Source organism: Maylandia zebra, linkage group LG18 (genome assembly GCF_041146795.1).
Source record: "Maylandia zebra isolate NMK-2024a linkage group LG18, Mzebra_GT3a, whole genome shotgun sequence".
In the NCBI taxonomy this organism is placed as follows: Eukaryota; Metazoa; Chordata; class Actinopteri; order Cichliformes; family Cichlidae; genus Maylandia; species Maylandia zebra.
In genome coordinates, this window is record NC_135184.1 from 33,861,780 (window position 1) to 33,884,263 (window position 22,484).

General features: G+C 42.8%; 2 protein-coding genes and 1 long non-coding RNA gene across 5 annotated transcripts; 2 read left to right on the forward strand and 1 right to left on the reverse strand.

Moving 5' to 3' along the window:
* Positions 1-364: 364 nt before the first annotated feature.
* Positions 365-3,533, reverse strand: LOC101468335 (THAP domain-containing protein 6). Its single transcript, XM_004565104.5, has 4 exons — positions 3,384-3,533; positions 924-1,116; positions 758-844; positions 365-676 (listed from the first exon to the last, which is right to left on the reverse strand). Exons 1-4 carry the CDS (start codon positions 3,461-3,463, stop codon positions 464-466), a joined length of 573 nt encoding a protein of 190 aa, XP_004565161.1. The 5' UTR covers positions 3,464-3,533; the 3' UTR covers positions 365-463.
* Positions 3,027-9,608, forward strand: atg10 (ATG10 autophagy related 10 homolog (S. cerevisiae)). 3 transcript variants are annotated; one of them, XM_004565100.5, is made up of 7 exons: positions 3,027-3,110; positions 6,609-6,713; positions 6,790-6,936; positions 7,012-7,186; positions 7,597-7,694; positions 7,768-7,865; positions 9,041-9,608. In XM_004565100.5, exons 1-7 carry the CDS (start codon positions 3,033-3,035, stop codon positions 9,159-9,161), a joined length of 822 nt encoding a protein of 273 aa, XP_004565157.1. In that variant the 5' UTR covers positions 3,027-3,032; the 3' UTR covers positions 9,162-9,608. The 3 variants fall into 3 exon arrangements, with proteins under 3 accessions (XP_004565157.1, XP_014266429.1, XP_004565159.1); XM_014410943.3 differs by having other exon boundaries at positions 9,071-9,608; XM_004565102.5 differs by having other exon boundaries at positions 3,049-3,199.
* A 7,093-nt stretch (positions 9,609-16,701) lies between these two features.
* Positions 16,702-17,287, forward strand: LOC143413727 (uncharacterized). Its single transcript, XR_013094339.1, has 2 exons — positions 16,702-17,041; positions 17,125-17,287. It is a non-coding gene; the product is annotated as an uncharacterized LOC143413727 (long non-coding RNA).
* The last annotated feature ends 5,197 nt before the right edge of the window (positions 17,288-22,484 follow it).

Genomic DNA, 22,484 nt, shown 5'->3' on the forward strand with positions numbered 1-22,484 from the left:
CCTGACTAAGACATCGTTAGCATGCTGTGTCTGCAAGACTACTTAGGTTATGTGCAATATCAGGCCTTGAAACCACAACACAGCAGGTCAGATTATTTGTCAGATTATTCCATTAAATTGCTCTAAAGCCTGGAACAGCAGCACACAGCGACCTGTGCTGCTACGTTTGTCTACTGCTTGCTGACGAGCACTTAATGAGACATGAGTGAGAGGTTCCTTTGCTTCCAGTATGAATGTTATGTTTGATAAACTTCTATCACTGTTTATCACTTCACTTGTTATGGTTTTTAAAAAAGTGTTATAGATTTTATTTTGAACATTTACAAAGGATCACACTAATATAACCCACATGTTGTCACGGAAACACTGTTTTTTTAAGAACTTTAATATCAAATCTGAGCAACGTTTTTTTGTTTTTGTAGGAACATCGCAGGCCAGTGGAGCGACAAAGAGAGGCCACAGTTTAGCCAAGCAGAATATCATCCAGTCTTTGCTGCAGTTCTTCTGAGAGCATGTGTTTGTGTTTCAAATCCTCCAGCAAGCTTTTTACTGTCTTTTTGTGCCTTCTTTCCCGATCCTTAGCATTTCTTAAGTCCCGACGCAATTCTTCCAACTTCTCCCGGGCCTCATTTAACCGCTTTTTTACTTGCACTGGGTCTAGCGCATACTGATGATCCTGAAAAATATTACGACTGAATGAAAAGTGGCTTTCTAACTGATGACGGTCCAGAATGTGTAAACGGCAGCTGTCACTCACAGATGCTGTTTGCTCCACATCCTGCACCTGTGGGGGTTCTTCTGCAGCTTTCTGAGAGGTCCTGCTTGTTCTGGTTGCAGTATGTGCCTGGGAAGGTTCAGAGTGCAAAAGGTTTTCCTCACAGTTATCACTCGGTTCAACACAGCCTGTGATATGTGATACTCACCTTGCCAAGATGTCTTGTAAATAAAAAAACTGATGGGATCACTCCTTCTCTTATACGAGTTGTCTGTCCAGTCCTGTCAAAGTCTTCTGCTTTAAAATGACAGCTGCAGACAACCGAGCGGTCATTTGGCTCAAAGTCTCTTCTCTTCAGGGCCATTTTCCATAACTGCCTTTTAACTTTGTCCTTCGGGAACCTACAGAGATAAGAGCCTTATGAGGAGAACAGCATGTAGTCCTGTTGTCTGTAGCAACAAGGTACACAGTACACTACTGTGGTCCCTCAGAACTCAGAGGTTTCCCCCCTCTGAGCTTCAAAGTCAACGCTGTATACACACGACCACATGTTGATGCACCCTGTCCTCCTTTTAATGAACTATTCTCAGCTTTTCTCATTTCATGTTAGCACTGCTGATTCAACACAGCTGCCTGTTTTTGTGTTCACCATATCCCATTATGGAGCCTTAAGCCGTTTTTCCCTTGACCGTGTGGAAGTGCTGGTTCTGACTGAGAAACAAAGGACACTGTGCACTGATTGGCTGCAAGTCATTACCCAGTGGGCATACCCAGGAGAATTCTCTTTTCTGGCTCCTAGAATGACCATAATGTGGAAAATGAGCTTCATGTTCACTTTGATATCTGAAAGATAAGATCTGAAATTCAGCACATTCTCGTGATGAACTGTCTCTTGTTTTCCCCCATTGAATCTGAACCTGTGGCTGTGAGTCACATCAACATCCAAGAGGCTACAAACCACTGCAAGGACAGGCGTGCTCTACTGAACCACGACTCATAAACCCCCAGCCTCTTTCATGCTTCAGCAGGGGAACACAAAGCATGGCAGGGGCAGTCACAGGCCCCCCCGTCTGCACCACGTAACTAGCCCGCGGCCCAAGCTTGCTTGTGCTGTTGTTGGTGCTTCAGTCAATGAGAAGAGTAAAGTTCTAACATACAAAGCACTAAAGTTAGATTTTTTTTATCTCAAGTATTCAAGGAAGAGTGGTGACAAAAATATAATAATCTCTCTAATAATTACAGTTAACATCTGAAGAAACTGAAATGATCAAAAACTATTCCAGCAGCTGAGACTCTCCAAAGATCTGGGTGTGCTGGATTGCCTGAAACAAACGAGCAGCATTTTCCTCTTGTTTAGGCGCATTGGGACAAAGTGGGCACTGCTGTTTGAATGGGGAAATATCTCCATACAGGTACATGAAGACATCTGTTACCTGAACTTACTGGATTCAAAAATCAGCTATTATTTTTTTTCCAATATCACTTTTAGAAGGCCATGCAATTCATTGTTCTTGTTGTCTGAACAATAACTGGAGTCCCACTTTACAACGTAAACGTTAGAGGCGGGTGGATCGGTCCAACTTCGCTTTCATCCTTCAAATTCAGTATGTAGCCCGCTGAACTGTGTTAATTATTTCTTTGAAAAAATAAACCTCAAACATGCACTACAAAAAATTTCCAAACCTTTTTGTGTGCTTTAGAGACAGAAACATTTACATTCCAGGTCCCCAAAAACCCAGTTTCAAAACACATGACAAGCTGAAAGGTGTGTTTTGTTGTGTTAACTAATTATTCTGCAAAGTAACAATGACAGTGATATAGTGGTGAACAAAATGTGCTCAGAATTTGCAAATTGAGACTTAATCTGGTAAGTGATGGCACACCACTCTCCCCCAATCAGCTGCCTGAATAACTTACAATTATTGGTACGGATATCGGCAATAGTGGCCCTGTGTTTACTTGGTATTGGATTGATACCAAAATTTGTAGTGTGGCGCTGCACTACCGTGGATGAGGGAAAGTGTGAATAGAGTATTTTTGTTGAAATGTCCAGGCAAGTACATACATGTTAAATGACACGATATACGTGTTCACATAACGTCAGTTAACGCACAACTTCAGGCTTTTATTTCTACATGATAATCCTTCATAATTAAACAATAAGGACAAGTTGTCTGATGTCCTGTGATCGTTATGAAGCTAGAAGTTTAAATCACACATTAAGTTTCTGTACAAAGGATCGGAAAGGAAATCAGTGGTGTCGCACATCACTGTGGCATAAATAATAAATACGTTTGCTGCAACGTCACTCGGTGCCATGACAGAAAGCGGTAGGAACTGTCGTAAAACGGACGTGGCAGTTTCGTACGGGACCCGTCGCGCAGTGCTGTGCTTGGTGAGTGCAGATGAAATAAACTGGAGCCGTTTTCTACCCGCACACAGGAGCAACATTACCACAGACAACGCATCCGTCGCGTGCCGTGGGTCAGTACTACAGCACCCAGCTGACTCACAGCTTCCATGTTCAGCCTCACTGACGCTTTAATGGTTTGGCAGCTTAAAGTTAAATAACTGTGTTAAAGCTGTTGACACTCTGCTGTGTGAAGAAACGCTAATAGTCGTAAACTAGATGCTATGCTCGTACAGCAGTAGTATTGTAGCGGCTCACCTGTGGAAAGTTATTCCCTGCTGCTTGGTGTTGGCGTTCCTTTGATTAGAGCACCCGAGAGCGGCACAGAAGTCTGGCATGTTTTGGGCTGACCCGAGGAACCCCGTTGCAATATGGCGGCGGTATAAACACGTCTCAGGAGCCGGATGAGGAACCCACGTATGAATCATGAACGCAGTGGTCACGTGATCCGGAAAACAAACTGTTTTTTTATTGAGCAATTGCAAAATACAAATTCTCAAAGAGGAACACGGATAATAATGCAAATGAAAATTAGAAACAGTACAAGAAATACAGAATTAGGGGAATAATAAAAAAGTAAATGAATAAAAAAGTACAATTAAAAAAACAAAAGATACATGGCAGGCATTTAAATTGTGCATAAAAGGGAGCAGTGAAACAAAAAACATAAAATAAGTCAAAATTTAGAATAGCAGGAGATGGGCAATACCCTGGTAAAAATGTTTGGCATATTTGCTCTTTGTCTTTTTAAGCGAAGAAAAAAAACTTAAAATCATTAATAAAACCAGGGAAATAAGGCTTAGAGTTCCCCCATCTAGCACAATGGATATGATATTTACTCAATACCATGTTGGGTAAATATCTCTGACAGAGACATCCAAAGCTAGATGATCCATATAAAAAAACATGATATAGTTCAAATGGTGGCACATCATTCATTTTTAGAGAAATCCAATTTTTTATGTCACACCAAAAGCATTGTGTGATAGGGCATGGAAGAAATGTTTTAGGGTTTCATTTTCGTCAGTACAAAAAGAACACTGATCCACCTCAAAGCTAAATCTCTTTTTTAGAAATTCGGCCCTGGAATCAAAACCGACTGGACCTGCACACTCTCTGATTAGAGCCGGGCTACGTTAGTCTCGGCACAGTTTAGTTCTCGCTCACTTTTCAACAAAACGGATGATTTGAGGCTCTAGTTTGTCAGTGACAGGTGTGGAACAATAATTTCCGAGACATGGCTGTATTAAGAACATGCCAGATGCAGCTGTGGAAACACAGGGACACAGTGTCTACAGAGTGGACTGCACACCAGAGGCTGAGAAGAACAAAGGAAGAGGTGTGTGCATTTGTTGAAAGACAACTTCTGGACTGATGTTGCCGTTGGAGAAAAACATTTTCCATAGACTCGGAGTTCACATTGCTAAAATGGACACCTTTTCATCTCAGCATTGAACGTAGCACACTGTTTGTCTTTGCTGTGTACAGTCATCTATGGACCAGTGCAAAAATTAGCTGTGAGTAGACCGCATAATGCCATCAGTAAACAACAAGACTTCCGGCTAGTTCCTTTATTATGGCGGGGGACTTTAACCACACAAACCTGAAGTCTGTGTTACCAAAGTGCCACAAAAACGTTCCCATTGGAACATGGAATGGAAAACCACTGGATCAGGTTTACACCAACATCAGAGGATCCTCCAAGACCTGCACAGCCGTCCACCTTGGACAGTCGGACCCTTTGGCTCTGTTTTTAACCTCTTATCATCAGGACAGGTCACGGTCTGAGGAGACTGATTGTGTCCCATCACGTGTCGCGCCCGCAGTCTTTGTGGCGCTTTGGCTGGTTGTGCACTAAGGGTACTTTCAAGCTCTTACAATGCTGTGGTTGCATTGAAGAGCTTGCATTACGTTTCTCCCACCAAAAACGCTGCATCCAGATGAAAAGAATCAACTTTCTGGGATGTACTTACCCAGTTGTTTGAGCATGCATAAAGATATGTAGCACGTAACTTTGCTTTAACTATGAACAATTTGTGGTTCTTCACCTCCCATGTGGAATCCCTGACAATAAGGGATAATATCAATTAAGACTATGCTTTACGTTACTGTAAGTGTAACAAAAGTGTCCCAACAACTGTTACATCAACCATAATGAGCAAGAGGGAGTGAAGAAGCAGAAGAGCATCTCTAGCGTGAGCGCATTTAGGTTTGGTAACTCACAGTTAGCAGTCAACTTAAACACTTATGCAAACGTAGGAAAAACGCTGTCACAGCAAGGGTGAAATACACGAGTCATCTTGCCTTTAAGCAATATTCCATCTAAATATGAGGTCAGTGCATCTGTACGTAAAATGAGCTCAAAGACAATCAGGTCCATATATATTTGAACACTGACACAAGTTTAGTTTCTTAACCTGTTTACTGAAACATATTCCAGTTATAGTTCTATAATGGACGTGGACATGATGTGTAGACTATCTACATTCAAATTGGATGAAGAGTTTAGAAATTTCAGCTCCTTAACATGTGCCACCCTGTTTTTAAAGGGACCAATGTAATTGGACAGTTGACTCAAAGGCTGTTTCACAGGCAGGTGTGGGCAGTTCCTTCCTTGTGCCTGGAGCTGATTTGAGGTGCGGTGCTTGCATTTGGAGATTTTGCTGTGAACAGACAACATGTGGTCAAAGGAGCTGTCCATGCAGGGGAAACAAGCCATCCTGAAGCTGCAAAAACAAACCCATCCGAGAAATGTCTTCACAATATGGAAAATCTACAGTTTGGTACATCCTGAGAAAGAAAGCAAGCACTGGTGAAGTCAGAAACACAAAAAGACCTGGACGTCTACAGATGACTGCAGAATCATTACCATGGTGATGAGAAAAGACTTCACAACAGCCAATCACGTGAACAACACTCTCCATGAGTAAGGCGTGTCCATATCCAGTGTTCCATGAAGAACGCTGGACAGCTTGCACTGCAAGAGTTTATTAAAGCAAAGAAGTGGAATATCCTTGAATGACCAAGTCAGTCACCTGATCTTAACCCAACTGAGCATTTCACATGTAGAAGACAGACAGGCCACAAACAAACAGCAACTGAAAGCTGCTGCGGTAAAGGCCTGGGAGAGTCAGGAGGACATCTAGTGATGTCCATGAGTTCAAGACTTCAGACTGTCATCGCCGGCAAAGGATTTTCAACCAAGTATTAGAAATGAACATTTTATTTTCAGTTATTTGATTTGTCCAATTACTTTTGAGCCCCTGAAATGATGGGATTGTGTTAAATAAATGCTTTAGTTACTTATATTTTTATGCAAACTTTTAGTTCAACTTGCTGAATGAAAGCTGAAAGGCTGCACTTCACCTGCATCTGAGTTGTCTTGGTCCTGATATTTATGCACCCAACTTATATCGGCACACGTGCATCCACAGTCTGACTATACATGAAATACTGTTTTGTTTTTGTGTGTCCTCTGCATAGATGAGTGGGTGTGCGCTGAATGAAAAGGAGTTCTTTTCCTGCTGTCAGCTCCTCCTGCAGCAGTCTGAGCATCTGAGAGATGGCTGGAGCTGGGAGGCAGTCCAGGTGAGGAGGCCTCTCAATCTTGATCTTGATGAGCAGCCTGGAGCTGTGCTTTAAAGGCAGTCTGATTTTGGTACAGGGTTCAGAAGAGGGCTACCTCAGGAAGACTGTTCTCAGGTCAGTCGTAGCTGACTGCTGTGATGCACAGAAACAGAAGGAAGCTGCTTCAGTTTCCCCTATTTTCGCTCACCCCATCCAAGAACTGCAGCAGCAGGAAAGGACGCAGGTGAAACTTGAACAGCGCTTCATTTTCCAGCTGTCTCTCCAGTAAATATCACTAAATGTGTCTCTTCCTCCACAGCCTGTTGTTGCTACCCGTTTTCATTCTGATGGCATCACAGGCGACGGCGGTGATGAGGACGATGCAGTCTGCGTGCTGTCTGAAGGCAGCAGCCACGTGCTTCAGTACGAGTATCACATCCTGTACTCTTGCAGCTACAGCGCTCCTGTGCTGTATTTCAGAGCTTTCACCCTGGGTTAGTCACACATACGGCAGCCACGGCACACACACACCTACCCCCGTGTCCTCCTGTTTGAGCAGGATACCGCAGCGTTTGCCTTTGCTGCCACTCGCCACCAACATGATGTTAGCTGTGTTTCACCGCAGCAGCTTTCTCCACAACTGCTGTGTAGCTCTTTCAAGGGACTCGGTATTTTGTGTAAATCAAGTACACAGGTGGAAGTGATGATGTTTGGTTAAACTCGAGTAACACAACCACGAAACATAAACAGCAGAACAAAGGGCAGAAGAATGAAAACTAAACTCATCAGTATGAAGGCGACTCAGACTTAATGTTGGTGATGATGCACTAACCTGTGGCAGGAGGTCGTCCCTCAGCAGGTCCCTGTGGTATAAACTCACCCGTTTTGCACTGCTCTTTGTCAGAGGGTCGGAGTCTGATGTTAGAGGACGTGTGGAGCTCTGTTCATCCAAACTTCAGACACTGCCTTCAGAACAGTCCTTTGACTGCAATCACTCAACAGGTAAAGGAAGTCTCGGCATCATTATCTCTACTTTTCTCCTGACAGTCCACTTACTCTTGTGTCTGTGTGCCAGGAGCATCCTCTGCTGGGTCAGCCTTTCTTTATGCTCCACCCCTGTAGAACGGAGGAGTTCATGAGGCCTGTGCTGCAGGAGGCTCAGGAACAGCCCAGGTAGGGTCGCCGAACCACAGCGCTGTTGATGTAAAACTCTGAGGTAGCTCAGTGTTGCTCTGTTGATCAGGCAGCTCGGGAACATTGACTCCTGTATTAAAATATTTCTCAGGCTTTTGTGGCATGTTTCTGATTTTGTATTTTTAGCCTGGTTGGATTTGGATTGCATTTCAAAAAACAAACTTATTTTTAGGTCCACATTAGTGAAAACTGGACGCTTTTTCAAGACCAACTCTGCTGCTGCAAAATCAGATCACATCAACACACATGGTGTCACACTGACGCATACACCGTGTTGTTGCTTTCACTAACTGAATGTCAGTTTGGTTCAAAGTATTAACTCGGGAACCGTAGGACTCTGCAGCTGTCCACTCGTAGCTCTGGTTGTTACTCTGTGACTGTGGGTGTAAACTTAAACAGGATTGAACGTGCAGCTTTCAGGAGATCTAGTCTACACCCTCTGTCACCTCTGATGGTGACATATGAAGATGCTGTTTAAGAAAATCAGCTGATCCTAAAAAGTTTCTAAAATGATTTAAATACAAAGTCAGATCAACAACAAGACATATTGGAACTAACAAAACGAAGCAGAAATACAGTTGTGTGTGTGTGTGTGTGTGTGTGTGTGTGTGTGTGTGTGTGTGTGTGTGTGTGTGTGTGTACAAGTACTTTGATTTTGTACTTAAGTAGAATTTTCAGGTACTTTTTTCTTTATTTTTCTAACATCTTCCTTCATTTTTATACGAATATCTGTGATTTCAACTCGTTACATTTTCAGTCTCGTTGCTTTTCAGAGTCATTTGCAACACGAGTTTAACATCACTACGATCGTGCGTTGAAACATCAAACCAGTCTGAGAACAGTAACATGAAATACAGTCCTGCTGTCGACATCTCTGCTTCTGCGTTTTGGATTAGTTTTTGTTCAATAAGTAACAGCGTGGTATAATACCTCATGTTCTGTTGTTTATCCGAGTTTGTATTTAAATCATTTTAAAACCTGGTAAAGATCTGGTTCCTTTGTTGTCCCAGTATATAAAAGTTTGAGCTGACAGAGGGTGTCGACTCTGTACATCGTGACTCTTTGCAGTTTTCTTTTTGATGCAGTTGTTGCTTCCTCTGTTTTTTGAAAAGCTGGATTCATACATATGTGTGTGTCTGTGTGTGTGTGGGCAGGCCAGTGAACTATGTGTTGTTGTGGCTCAGTGTGGTGGGTCCTGTGGTGGGTCTGGACGTCCCTCTGAAGTACTGCACCCAGCTCCATCCGTCCTCTCCCAGCAGCAGTGAGCCTGACTAGAGCTACAGCGCTCTGCTTCAGATTTGATGAGCAGCACCGTGGAGACGGGAGGCGGCTCTGTGCGACATTTTGCAAGGAAGACTTGCAAATGAGTGACATCTCCCCCGTCCGGGGAGAGTTTGGACCAGTGTTAGATAACGCTCTCCACTTTCATCATCAAAACATGGAATATCTTACAGAAGAATCGCGGCCCATCTCTCCACTACAGATCCATAGACATGGAGAATCAGTGGCACATGGCGGCTTGAACTCGTAGTGAGATGCTCTTTTTCCTTTAATTTGACCACTGTCAAAATCAGCGTTTTGATTAGATACCAACTCCGTGCTTTGGAGAGATGCCCTGTGCTATTAATACATTTAATATTTGTGTTGATGTAATGTATACAATACATATTGTGCTAGAATTTAGACTCAACTGTGCAAAATGTAATAAAAATATAATCCTGGGATTTGCAGACCTCATTGAAATGATACAAAAACAAAACGAAACCAATCACGACCTTTTTGAAATGCATTTGTACATTTTATACCAGCAAAACATTTCAAAAGAAGTTGGAGGAGAGTTAAGAGAAGTTGTATAATGCTGAAAGAAACACCTGGTGGGAAATCTCCAACAAGTGGGCGTGGCCGAGTATTCCACAGAATCTTTCTGAGTGGGAAAACAGTTCAACATTTGATTCTTTTAAATATAGTCAATACAGTAATATGGTCAGCTGATGGTGGTGAGTTTTCAACGGAGCCACATCAGTGTAGCCTGTGAGATATTTTTATTATAGATGTACATTAGCGTTTCACGGGAAATGTTTAATCCATCGGTGCAAGTGCAGAACACCTTTCTGAATAAATAGTTTGTATTTTAATGATAATTATGTAACTATTCAAGTTCTATTTAATTTAAGGTTTTTTGTTTGCTGCTTAGTGTTCCGGAAAGTAAGAATACTATCAAGCCATCATCACGGTTTTCTCAGATGCACAGTCAACGTGGACCGTATACAGTAAATCTTGCTGATGACGTAGGTGGTAGGCAGTAGTTCTGCTTACGGTCTTGACTTGAAGGATGACTGGAACACTGCCAATGATAATGCTGCATTTTTTTTTACTGTAAAGCAAACTCAAGTACTTTGAGTGACAGGCAGGTTAAAATGGTGTACACTGAAGTGTAAAGCATAAAAAGCATTTTTAAAATGTGTCGGACTTTGAAGCGAGTAGCATACACTGATTTGCTGACTCGATATTAAAGTAAACCCTGCAATCTCCTGCTTTCTTTGAGCCAGTTCATGACATAAGAAACAGATAATGATGAATAAATAAGGTGTCATAATTAGATGTCAGGCCACTGTGAAAGGACAGACGACCACAAATGGGATCTCACTGGACATTTCCATCTCATTGTGCACTAAACAGTGCCGCTTTCAGGTCTCTGGATGGCATAGTATATAAATTTGTATTGATAATTATCAAAATTTGAATATATTTAGAACAGTTCTTATATAGTGCTTTTCTACTCTGAGCACTCAAAGCGCTTCACCAGAACAGCCTGTGATTGATCCATTAACCTGCCGATCAGTAGATGCTCAGCCTCCTGAGCTACAGCCTTACCCTGTCTGTCACAGACCATTCAGCATTGCTTTGGAAAGCAGCCAGTTCAGGTGCTCCACGTCTGAAACCAAAGGTAAGTGTCGTCATAAAGTCACAATCGCACGCGTGCAGGCTGAGATGTCCATCAGCCTGTATTGACTGAGTCTGTGGATATTGCGCCTCTGGAAGTAGGTAGGCTAGGTCACTTAAGATATTAAACTAAGATATCCAGCTTCAGTTGAATAAAGCTTTTAAATAATGCTATCAGTTAACTGCATTGTGTGTATGGTGCATGTCTGACAGGGAAGTTGAACAGAAGGACACCTTAGGTAAGATGGCGCCACCGGGAGTTTGGCGAGGGTGACTTAAGTGTTTAGGAAAGTAACACTACACACTGTATAGGTGGATGTCATTTGAACATGAAGGAATTGGAATCCTTATTTTAAAAAACAAACAAAAACCCCTAAGATTTATACTTGAGCTTAAGGTATTTTTAGACAGTGTACTAATACTCAACAATCACTTCATTAGGTATACCCGTTTATTACTGTGCGGTTATACTAATTGGATAGTTAAATTGCAGGAAGTGTATTTAGGCATCCAGATGTATTCAAGATGACCTGCTCAGAGTACTCTCAGAACTGAAGAGTCCTCTTGCATGAGAAGTGAAACTTCTCCACGAAACTTAAACAAGTCCAGCTGCGTTCTTTCCAAGCTTCTTATTCTACAATGACTTGGATGGCTAAGAACCGACACGGATCAAAGAGAATGGACTTTTCTTGAATGTATTGAAGGGTTTAAATGGCTGTGTCTGAACCCAGTTCTAAATATTTTCCAAAGCCGAATGATGTAGTTCTGGTACCTAAACTCAAACAAATCAAAATGGACCTCATACTGAAGACTAAATGTAAAAATCCTGGTCAGATCTGTGTTTTCATTATTATGGGCTGGGAGGTCAGTTAAAGGAAATGACCTCCCAGTCCATTGCTCCTTCAGTGGGCTGGTTTCAGTCATTATACAAATATATTGTTTATAAGCTTGAAACCTGCAGTCAGCTGAGACTGAAGACGTCTCTGGATGAGTGACGAAGCGTTTCTCCCACAAAACGCTGCGTCCAGATGAACCGAATCAACCTTTGGGGAAGGTTTAAAGCTCATTTTAAATTCTTTTATATTCTGTTTAATCTACGGGTAATGCACATATCCCAGTTAATTCATCCAAAGGTTAGATGCTGCAATGTTCACAAATACAAACTGTGACTGTGGATGTAAACTTAGACAGGACTGAGCGTGCAGCTTTCAGGAGATCTAGTCTACACCCCTTGATGACACCCAACCACCTTTAATGGTTTGCATATGAGGATGCTATTTAAAAGAATCAGCTGGTCCGAAACAGTTTCTAAAATGATTTAAATGCAAAGTCAGATCAACAACAAGACATATTAAACCAGGTCATTGTTTAGTTAAAAAAAACTAAGTGGAAATACAAAAATACAGAAAACCCACAACTATATATCAGACTCTACTCTTCATGACAGTGCAGTGTGTGTGTGTGTGTGTGTGTGTGTGTGTACGTACAAGTACTTTGTTTTAGTACTTGAGGAGAATTTTCAGGTATCTGTACTTTTTTGGTTTTTGAACAACTTTTTACTTCCTCCATTTTTACATGAATATTTGTACTATCGAATCCGCACATTTTCAAAACAGGTTTTTTACTTTTTAATGTTTAATGCACATGATGGAGGTTTTCATTTCATCAAACCAATGCGAGTCCAACTGGAGGGAATAGTAACATAAAACAATCCTATTGTCTAAATTTCCCACTCTATAGGCTTCAGATCGGATGATAAAAGTTCATGAGAATCAGAAAAAAAAGATGTATAGCTTGTTTGGAAGCACTGGCAGGAGAAAGTGTTTTTTCTTTAATGGGGGGACCAGTGGTTTGTTTGTTGAGCGTTATGTTATTTTCCATTTTATCTTTCAAGTTTTAAATCAAAATGATTAAAATGTGGGCTGGAAAACCAAAAATGATAAGCTTAAATAAGAAACAAGGAACTCATTTCATTTTCCCCTTTTGGTCGGTTTGTTTTGGTCTCTTCTCTCTCACAGTGGTGATTGTGTTCCCCAACCTCAGCAATTAACTTGCTGGGGTTGGGGAATAAAGACAAAATTAAACTATGGATATCTATTATATCATGAGGTGTAGCTTAACTTAAAATTATTTTTGAAGCTAATGGAAAGAAATATCAGGATGGCTATTTTTCTGAAGAGTCTTTGCACTATCACGGCTGAGCGGTGGATATCACCACCTCAGACCGGAATAAGAGCATGTATGACATGCTGTGCAGGCTTGATGTGGAGGCAGGCTTCTACTGTGTCTACTATGAGTCCAAAGCCCATATCCACTGGTCTGTGAAAGCAGGTAGGTGAATGATATCAAACACAAGGCAAGCTGATTTAACACATGAACTACAAAAACGAACTAGAAGAAAGCCTGGACAATTAAGTGACAACCGTAACCTTTAAGTCCTTTAAGTTGTAAGTTGAGAAACTGCAATGCACTGTGTATTCTAACATCTTTCTATCAGAACCAACATGAACCTTTTTCCCAGTCTGAGCTACAGTAGCTCATCTATTGGATTGGACCACGTGGGCTTAAGTGGTGCTTGGCCCTACATGACCCCGTCTCTGGTTCACCACCCTTCCATCCTTGGACTACTTTTGTTAGACAGACCACTGCAGACCAGGAAAACCCCACGAGAGTTGCAGTTTTGGAGATACTCTGATCCAGTCATCTGGGCTTTGTTTTCTTAAACCCCTCTACTTGCACATTTTCTTGCTTCCAACACATCATTTGAGGACTAAATGTTCACTACTCACTAATATATTCCACCCACTCACAGCTGCCATGATGAAGAGATAATCACTGTTATTCAATTTACCTGTCAGTAGGCAGAATGTTATGCTGGATTTGGACGACACCACAATCACTTATGTGTTTAGTGTAATGAATGAGATTGTAGATACAAGCAGCTGAAAAAAAGCTTTCTTCCAAGGGTAGCTGGGCTCTGCCTTAGAAATAGGGTGAGGCGTTCAGCAACCTGAGAGAGGAGGTGGTTTGGGCATCTGACTAAGATGCCTCCTGAGTGAGGTGTTTCAGGCATTACCTATCAGAAGAAGGCCCCAGCTCTCGACTGGCCTCGATATGCCTCGTGCTCCCTCAGATAAGTTTAGGTTGCTGCCCCCGCGACCCAGCCACAGACAAAGAAAAGAAAATGGATGGATGGATAGAAAAAAATGGATTGTATAGTTTTAGATTGTATAGGTGAGATTTTTTTTTCAAACTTTTGAGGCGGTTGGAAATTACCTGGAAAATCAAGAGGCTGCAGAGGTACCAGAGACCGGCTCCATGTAGTTTGCTAGGATACCCAGCAGAGGGGGCTGTTTACTGGCCTCAGAAGTTGTGTGCTAATACTTCTCTGACTCTCATGTCAGTGCAGACAGATAATGCTACATAGTTTAGGTGCCATGGCCAACAAAAACAGAAAAATAAAATTACCGCATTTTTATGCTTTTAAGTTTACCAACACACTGTATGTGCACGTAATTCACATACACACCTGACACAGTAACAAAATTTTATCTTTAAAGAATATTTAAAGTACATAAAGTCATCCTAGCTCATTTCATGTGGAAGGAGGAGGATATGGAAGAGAGGTCTGCAACATCTGAGGAGTAGCCATTGGACTGATTTTATTTTTAATCACATGAATGTGATTTTAAAGTGCAAACTACGCACAAGACAGAAAAACCTTGGCTGACAATGAACACCTGAAGTGCACGCATCGTCATTTTCAGCTATGCTGTTAGCTTGTGTTAAAAACATAAACACTCAAAGGGAGCGTGTCCTCATTAGATAGGGATTTAGGTAAGTGTGTGAGACTGTAGGCATGTTATACATGATCCAGTATATGAGAGTAATGCATAGTAATGAGAAATGAATGAATTTGTCGTGGGGTGTGGTTGGTGGCTCAACTGCAGAGGACGGGTGGAGCAGTGGGTTTAGGGCATGGTGTCAGGGGGAGGCTGATTGTCACAGATGGTGAACGTCATCTAATCATGCCTTCCACATTTTAGTAGCCACTGGGAAGAGGAGAGAGTGCGAAGAAGCTGATGGAGCAACGACTGGAACGGAGCACCAAGCAGGCACTCCACCTCTGGGTGCGAGGTCTTGGGAAAAGCAGGCATGTGTGAAAGAAGCACAAAGAACACAGGCTTAGTACTGAGTTGTGCCGGCCCTTTTAAATGGTGCCAAAACCCGGCCGGCATGTCGGAGCCTCGTCCCGCGCAGCCGCCTGAGTCACTGGCGCAAATGGTGATTTGAGTTGCGGTAATGTAACAGTCATCGTAAATGACTGAAGGCAGTGCAGGGCCAAGCCGAGCGACAGACAGAGGTATTGGAAAACTCCCTGTGATGTTTCACCGGATGGTGGAGGGAGATGACGCCTAGGAGAAGGCGATCTCTGCGCCCATGGTGGAGGTGTGCTGGTGGCCGGAGGAGGAGTGGGCCCTACCGCTTGTTGCCGCTCCTGTGGGGAGAGGCCCGACTACACCATGAGCCTCCCTGTCATGGAGAGGACCTTCAGGGATGTGGAACGAGTGGCTTCGGGCTGGAACGGTGGAGTGGGTCCACTTTCATCGGCTGGTTATCCTGGAAATTGCTGTAAAATTGGCCGAGGACCACCTGTCAGTGTGGCTGGAAGGCTCACAGCTGAGGCTGGCGATCGCATCAGTGTCTGATGGAGGTGGGACTAGTGTTCTGCGTTGCTGGCCCTCTGACACCCTCCCCCAGAGAGACGTATTGGGTTCTACACTCAACAAAAATATAAACGCAACACCTTTGTTACTGCTCCCATTCCCCATGGGATGGACGTAGAGACCTAAAATTCATTCCAGATACACAATATAACCATCCCTCCCAAACAGTGGTCACAAATCAGTCCAAATGTGTGGTAGTGGGCACATCTGCTATATTGAGATAATCCATCCCACCTCACAGGTGTGCCACATCAGGATGCTGATCTGACATCATGAGTAGTGCACAGGTGTACCTCAGACTGCCCACAACAAAAGGCCACCCTGGAATGTGCAGTTTTTTGCGCTATTGGGGGTCTGGGGACCCAGAACCGGTCAGTATCTGGGATTTGTTGTTTGCAGTGCTGGAGGTGCCCCAGGCCTCCACAGGATTTTCTCCCTTTGAATTAGTGTTTGGCAGAAAGCTGTGGGGGATGCTGGACCTGATGAAAGGATGCATGAAGGATGCCATCACCTGGATCACACAGTGATATCTGTCTCTGCAGCCTTTTAAGTTCATGGTGGTCCATAGACCACGATGAACAGAGGGAAGCCACATGCGAACTTCACAGACCAAGGTCCTGCTGACCAGCAGATTTGAACTGGGGATCTTCTTGCTGCAAGGCCACATAATAATAATAATAATAATATAGAAAGATGCTTTTCAGAATCATATACATGACATTAATGAACTGGTTTGGGTCCTTAAGGGTCCGCTGGAATATACTAATAAACAGCAATGCCAAGTCCTGTTTCTCCTCGGCATACTTCATCAGGTACACGTACACCAGCTTCTTGAGTTCAATATTTTCACTCGCAACATTCTTTACCACAGCAGAAAACAACTTGGAGACCCTCCTTGGCAGTGAGACCGAGAATTCTCTTCAGTGTAAATGGTTCCTTGTTGCTCTCCAATATCTCTTAATTTCTTCATTCTTTTTAAAGTTGGCGCTGAACAGCTGAAGGCAGCTCCGGTGCTCGAGGAGGTCGGTGTCATGGTCTGGGTGTGTGGCTGTAAAATTCCACTGAAGGTCTGGCCCTCCCTGGTATCCACCCATGGGCAGGGCCTACTGCCTCCCTCACCTGAAGCTGATTGAGGCAATCAGGTTGGAGATTTAAGCTGCTTGCTGACGCTGCTTCCTCGCCAGTTCGTCAACTACCCTATGTTGGTAACCAGGCCTCATGCTTCATGTCTAGGAATCTCAAGTGCTCTACTTAGCTTGCATCTTGTGTTCTAGTTACTCCTGGAAATTCCATCACACTGAACCTCTCGTCTTGGAAATCTGGTTAACCCGCCTGCTTTCAGAATCATCTCCTTGCCTCACCTGCCTGCCCTCCTGCCCTTACACCACCTCTGGACCTTCACCGCTCAGGACAGCTGCCACACACCACCAAACCCACCTGAACCGCACCACCTCTCCTTCGACACTTCCATCTCCCACCTGCACAGTAAGACGAAGATTTTCATAGCTTCCACCCTCTCCAGAACTCCTCATTGGCTACCGCTCTAACACTGCTCTCCTCTCTTCCAGTACGTACCTAATCACCAGCAGCTCCCGATGCTTTCTTGGACCTGTCCCCTTGCTTATCCCTCTCCCCTGGCCAAGACCCTCATGCCCCATGTGTCAAGCTTTAAATCAAGGACTATCGTAAACGTCATTTCTGTGCTAGTTAATAAACCTTTGCTAAACCCTTTCTTCAGCCTCCGCTTTGGGTTTTCTGCACGTGGGTTTGATTTTTGGTGCTCGGCCTCCGGCCGTTTTGTGACAGTCGGGGTGCTCTCGTGACCCGCTTCCACTGCAGCCTCCTCTCCTCCTTGGTCGTTGTATGAGTACAAAGTCAAATATTGCATCCAAAATATGAGGTTGAAGTAGAAAGTACCAAAATGCAGAAACAGAAATACACTAAAACTCTGCTTCAGTAAAGTTCTTAAATATAAATGTACTGAGTGAATGTACACAGTTACATACCACTTCTAGACTTATCCATGCTTTCATGCCATTAGTGGTTTCCTTTTTGACAGAACATATAGTTAGGACTATATGAATCCTTGGTGTAGACTGCTGGAGGCCTCTCATGATTCTTTTCCACACCTTTTTCACTTAATAGGTGTTTACACACCACCCTGCATTTAATCACGAGTTATTATTAATCTTTGGCTCTGTTCCACAGTAAGTCTTTGTCCTGTCTCCCTCACTTCACCCCGAAATGGTTGCAGCAAATGACTGCCCCTCCCTGAGCCTGGTTCTGCTTTTTCCTGTTAAAAGGGAACTTTTTTGTGCTTGCTCATAGACTGTTTGTGTTTTCTGTGTTATTGCAGGGTTTTTACCTTACAATATAACGTGATTTGAGGCAGCTGTTGTTGTGATTTGGTGCTGTATGAGTAAAACTGAATTAAATGAATTGAATTGTGGTGGTGGGATCCCATCTTTACAGTAGAGAGCCTTAAGAGCCCTGTGTTAACTCTGGATATTGTCAGCCATCAGGGCTCCTCGCAGTCTTTAACAGACTCTGACACAGCCTGCAAGAAACATATGGAGGAGACTGACCCAGCTGAGAGGATCTTCCAGCCATCAACAGGTTTCTCTCTACAGGAAACTGACAGATGATGGAAAAAGCCCTTCAGCTGACATGGAATAGCGCAGTGTCCAGATCCCATCTCAGCACTCTTCACTCTCCCTTATGGCCCCAGATCATCACCTTCGCTGACTTTCTTCTTCTACTTCCTCAGCTGTTTGGCTCTGTTCCCTGTCATGAACAGCAGTGCAGAGGTGAATATAAGGTGAATAAGGAGATTAGCGGCTAGAGAAAAGAAACAAACAACTAATTATACTCAAGTGTTCAGTATAACACTTAATTGGACTGAAATGATTTTTTTGGTCAGCAGTCTATGCCCTATGATCATGGCACAGTGCATTAAGCCAGCTCCCACAATAAAGGCCTTTTTCAGGGCATGAGCAGAAGGATACAGCCTCATTTTTGTTGGTATTCCATAAAAGTCTCACTGTCATTCATTCCCACTGTAACCTCTCCCAGCACAGCACCCATAAGCTGCAATAGTCTGGGAAGGTGGTTTCACATGATCACATGAGCTGTTTAGTCTCCAGACCATTTGAAAAGCTCATCCTTGGACTGGGGGAGAAAGCATGTATGTATACGAGATGCAGAACTGCTGACAGACCTCTGGAACCAAGGCCAGATATAGGTCTCCTTTTGTTCCCTGAACACATATGTTTCAAAGCTATGAACAGTTTTAAAACCGCAAATATTTTATCTGATTAATTTATGATGCATTCAGGACCAGTGATAGCGATCAACAGAAAAAAGCTGTAAATGAGCTTGAGTAATGCTTAGACATTAGGTTAAAAGTGACTGTAGTGACTGTAGTGGCGTGGCAAACAAGTATTACAAAACTTAAACATAAAATCAGTAAAATAGACAAAAGGAAATGACATTTTCCCGATGATGGATGATCTAATCACAGAATACACAGAGTGCTTTTCATTCCCACTTCTGCTGGTTAGATCTCATTAGCTAAGGCACTCTGTGGCTGAAGCACCACACTGAGCTTAAATGTGTGCGTGTGTGCTCGGTGTATGTCTGTAACCTCGATGAGCTGCATATGGCCTGATATTTTTATATGGTAAGCCCTCAGTACACAGGCTTAATGAGCAACCTGCAGATGCCCCCCTCCCCCACCCCCACATATGTAGATTACAGATATGGCTACCAAAGAAAAGCACTCTGTGGACCACTCACTCTGTGCTAGGCTCCTGACAGCAACAGAGCTTGATGGAAACTGGCAGCCTTAGAAAGCTCGCCACTGGGGCTGACAGTGCCCACTACCTCAATGTTAAAAAGGTCACCCAGCAAAGTGGGAAGAGACTGGTAACTAGCTCTTGTGAGACAGACTCCACACTACAAGCAGAGCTGGACTGGTAATATGACAGGTTATGAGCTACTGTGCACCCACCCTAAAGTGTGTGGAAGAAGTGGTTGATAAAGTTGGGCAGGCAAATGTAAAAAGGTGGACTGGTTGGAATGGACTGGTTCTTATATAGCGCCTTTCTACTCTTCTGAGCACTCAAAGCGCTGAAAAGCACTTTGAGGTGGAGCTGAAAAGCTAAGAGAGAGATAATAAAAAGAAACTAGAAATAGGTTTAATAAGGAAATAGATGAATAGACATCATTAGGAAAGGATAAATAAAATGAATGGATACATGCACATCTTTGCTCTGAAAAACAAATGGCATTTGGAAGGTTACTGCATTTGGAAATTCACTGCATGTATATCTTATATCCTCTAGTTTGTATTTCTCACCTAACCACATTCTGTTCTTGTGCTTTTCACATATTCTTAGGATATTCAAAAGTCATGCTGTCTCCTGAAGGTCCGCCCCCTGGGAGCCTTGTCCTCCGTTTTGTCTCATTGGAAGCTTCAGTTATATACATATACTCCTAGGACCTGGCGTCCACATGTGGACATCACATTTTGGGTTATTTAGACCAAAATACTCAATTTTGCTCTATAAGGGCCTGATATCTACTTACGAGGACATTATCCTGCTACTGTTCTATCGAAAGTTTAAACGAATATCCTCATATGTGGCTCTGATGTTTCTTAGAAACAAAAATTAGGTAAAATTTAAAAAAAAAAAATAAAAAAAAAAAAAGTGGTAATTCTTTGTTTTTAAATTCATCGAGTCCCAATATGCCCAAATATCAAAGAGAAATTAAAAATGCCGTGAAAGAGTTCGGGTCTTAGCGCGGATTGACGCGAGGTTAGCTCGTTAACGCGCCGTCCAGACTGTGTCTGCTTCTGCAGACTGTGACACAACCAACTAGCTAATATTGTAGTACTGTCTTATATGTACCTGAGATGACGGAAGATAAAGCCAGTGGGGATGCGTGTTAAATCTCCCTTCTTTCATAGTTTTATGTCTTATTAACTAATGAGACTGAAAATAGTCTTATTCTAAGACATGTCTCATTAACATCACTAAGTGATGTCCACTTAGTAAATTATGTTCCACATTAGAGGAAAAACAGGATACTGAAGGACTACCTGCTGACTGATAAGCATGTGTTGTCCTTGAGTTCAGCGGTGAGGCCTGAGTTATGAAAGAGTTGAAAAGGTGATGGCGAGAACACCTCAAGCCTTTGTAAACCTGTGATGATGTCACAGTGACATCTTTATCTTTTATAAACTATGGTCCTTCTTCTTTATTTATGTATTGTTGAGCAATGTTCTAGACAAATGCACAGCACGTAATATCCTATGTAATATTAATATTATGTTTTCCTTGTTGTCTAACAGACGGCCCAGCAGCAGCAGAAACCATATTATGAAAAATAAAGCATACCAACTCAATGCCCACACAGTTTTATTCAGTGATGTCTGCAGTGTTTCCACGTTGTCTCCTCAAATGTAGCAAATGGAAACATACATTTGTTCTACCCTCAGTGGCATACTTCACTCCCCAAACCTGCCTCTGTGCTCACTCTCATCATCTAAAGCTCAGTTCTGTTCTGTTCACACAAAGATGTAGTTATGAATACACACACACACACACACACACACACACACACACACACACACACACACACACACACACACATCTCTACAGATTTTTGCTGTGGCAAAGCTGTTCATGAAAAGATTAGCAGGAGTTTTGAGCACCTGCAGGATTGAAAGCATGCTGATGACCGTGACAGGATACTGTCCATATGCCACAAGCTGCGCACACTATACTCACTCATACACACATCCACACACACACATGTGTGCAGGCTTCAGTGAAAGGTGAAGGAGTGTATCAGATTATTGCGACAGGCAGTGAATGAAGATGTTGGGCTGTTCAGCCATGGTGAACTTTCACACACACACACACACACACACACACACACACACACACACACACACACACACACACACACACACACACACACACATATAGTTGGTTAGAAGCTCAGAGATGCAGATGGTGAGACTATCATGACCTGCTGTGCTCTCAGGGATCCAATGCCAGAGCAACAACACAGAAACCCAGAAATGTGATTATTGACTCAAACACAGTGCTTGCAGTCGACTCCAGTATCTCCAGCCAACAGACAGATGTCTCTTTAACATGTCTAAGACTGGATAATAGTATTGTGATAACCATACTCAGATTAATGCCAGATAAGGCTGAAAGTAACTGTGATTGTTTGAGTGGTCAGATCAGTTGATCATAGAGAAGTTGTGGCTGTTTTTTCACCCGATCAATGAAAGCACAGAGAATATTAGCATTTCATCATAATCTGGTTGATGTACTGCATGGTTGATTATCAAAAGGAGAAGCCCAATGCAAATGGTCTAATAAAAGGTTAGTTTTAACTAAACTTGTTCAAACTTACAAGAACACAAATGTCCAAAAGTCTATGCAAACAAAACAGGAACCAAAGAAAAACACAAGTGGAAATGGGACATGGGAAAGAATAAAGGCAGGGAGACGAGTAAAAAACATAAGAAACGATTTGCTTAGCACTTTTCTAGTCCTACTGAAAAGTGAGCACCAAGGCCACATTTAACCGTGCAAACATACAGTGTTTTGTTTTATACTTTCTAGGTATTTTTTCTACCTCACATCCATAGCCAATTTAGAATGGCCTAACTTGTCTTTGGACTATGGGAAATAGCCAGAGAATGCAGAGGTCATCCACAGAGCCACAGGGAGAACTTGCAAACTCCACATAGGTGCACTATTGTGCTGGTTACACAAGCCACTTATAAAATAAGACTGGAAGTAACAACAAAGAGAGGGACATAGGTAAAGACAGGGAAGATAACAGGACTTGGAAAAAAAAAGAATAAGAAACACCAGCAATTAGCCAAGGAGAAAACATGCCACAG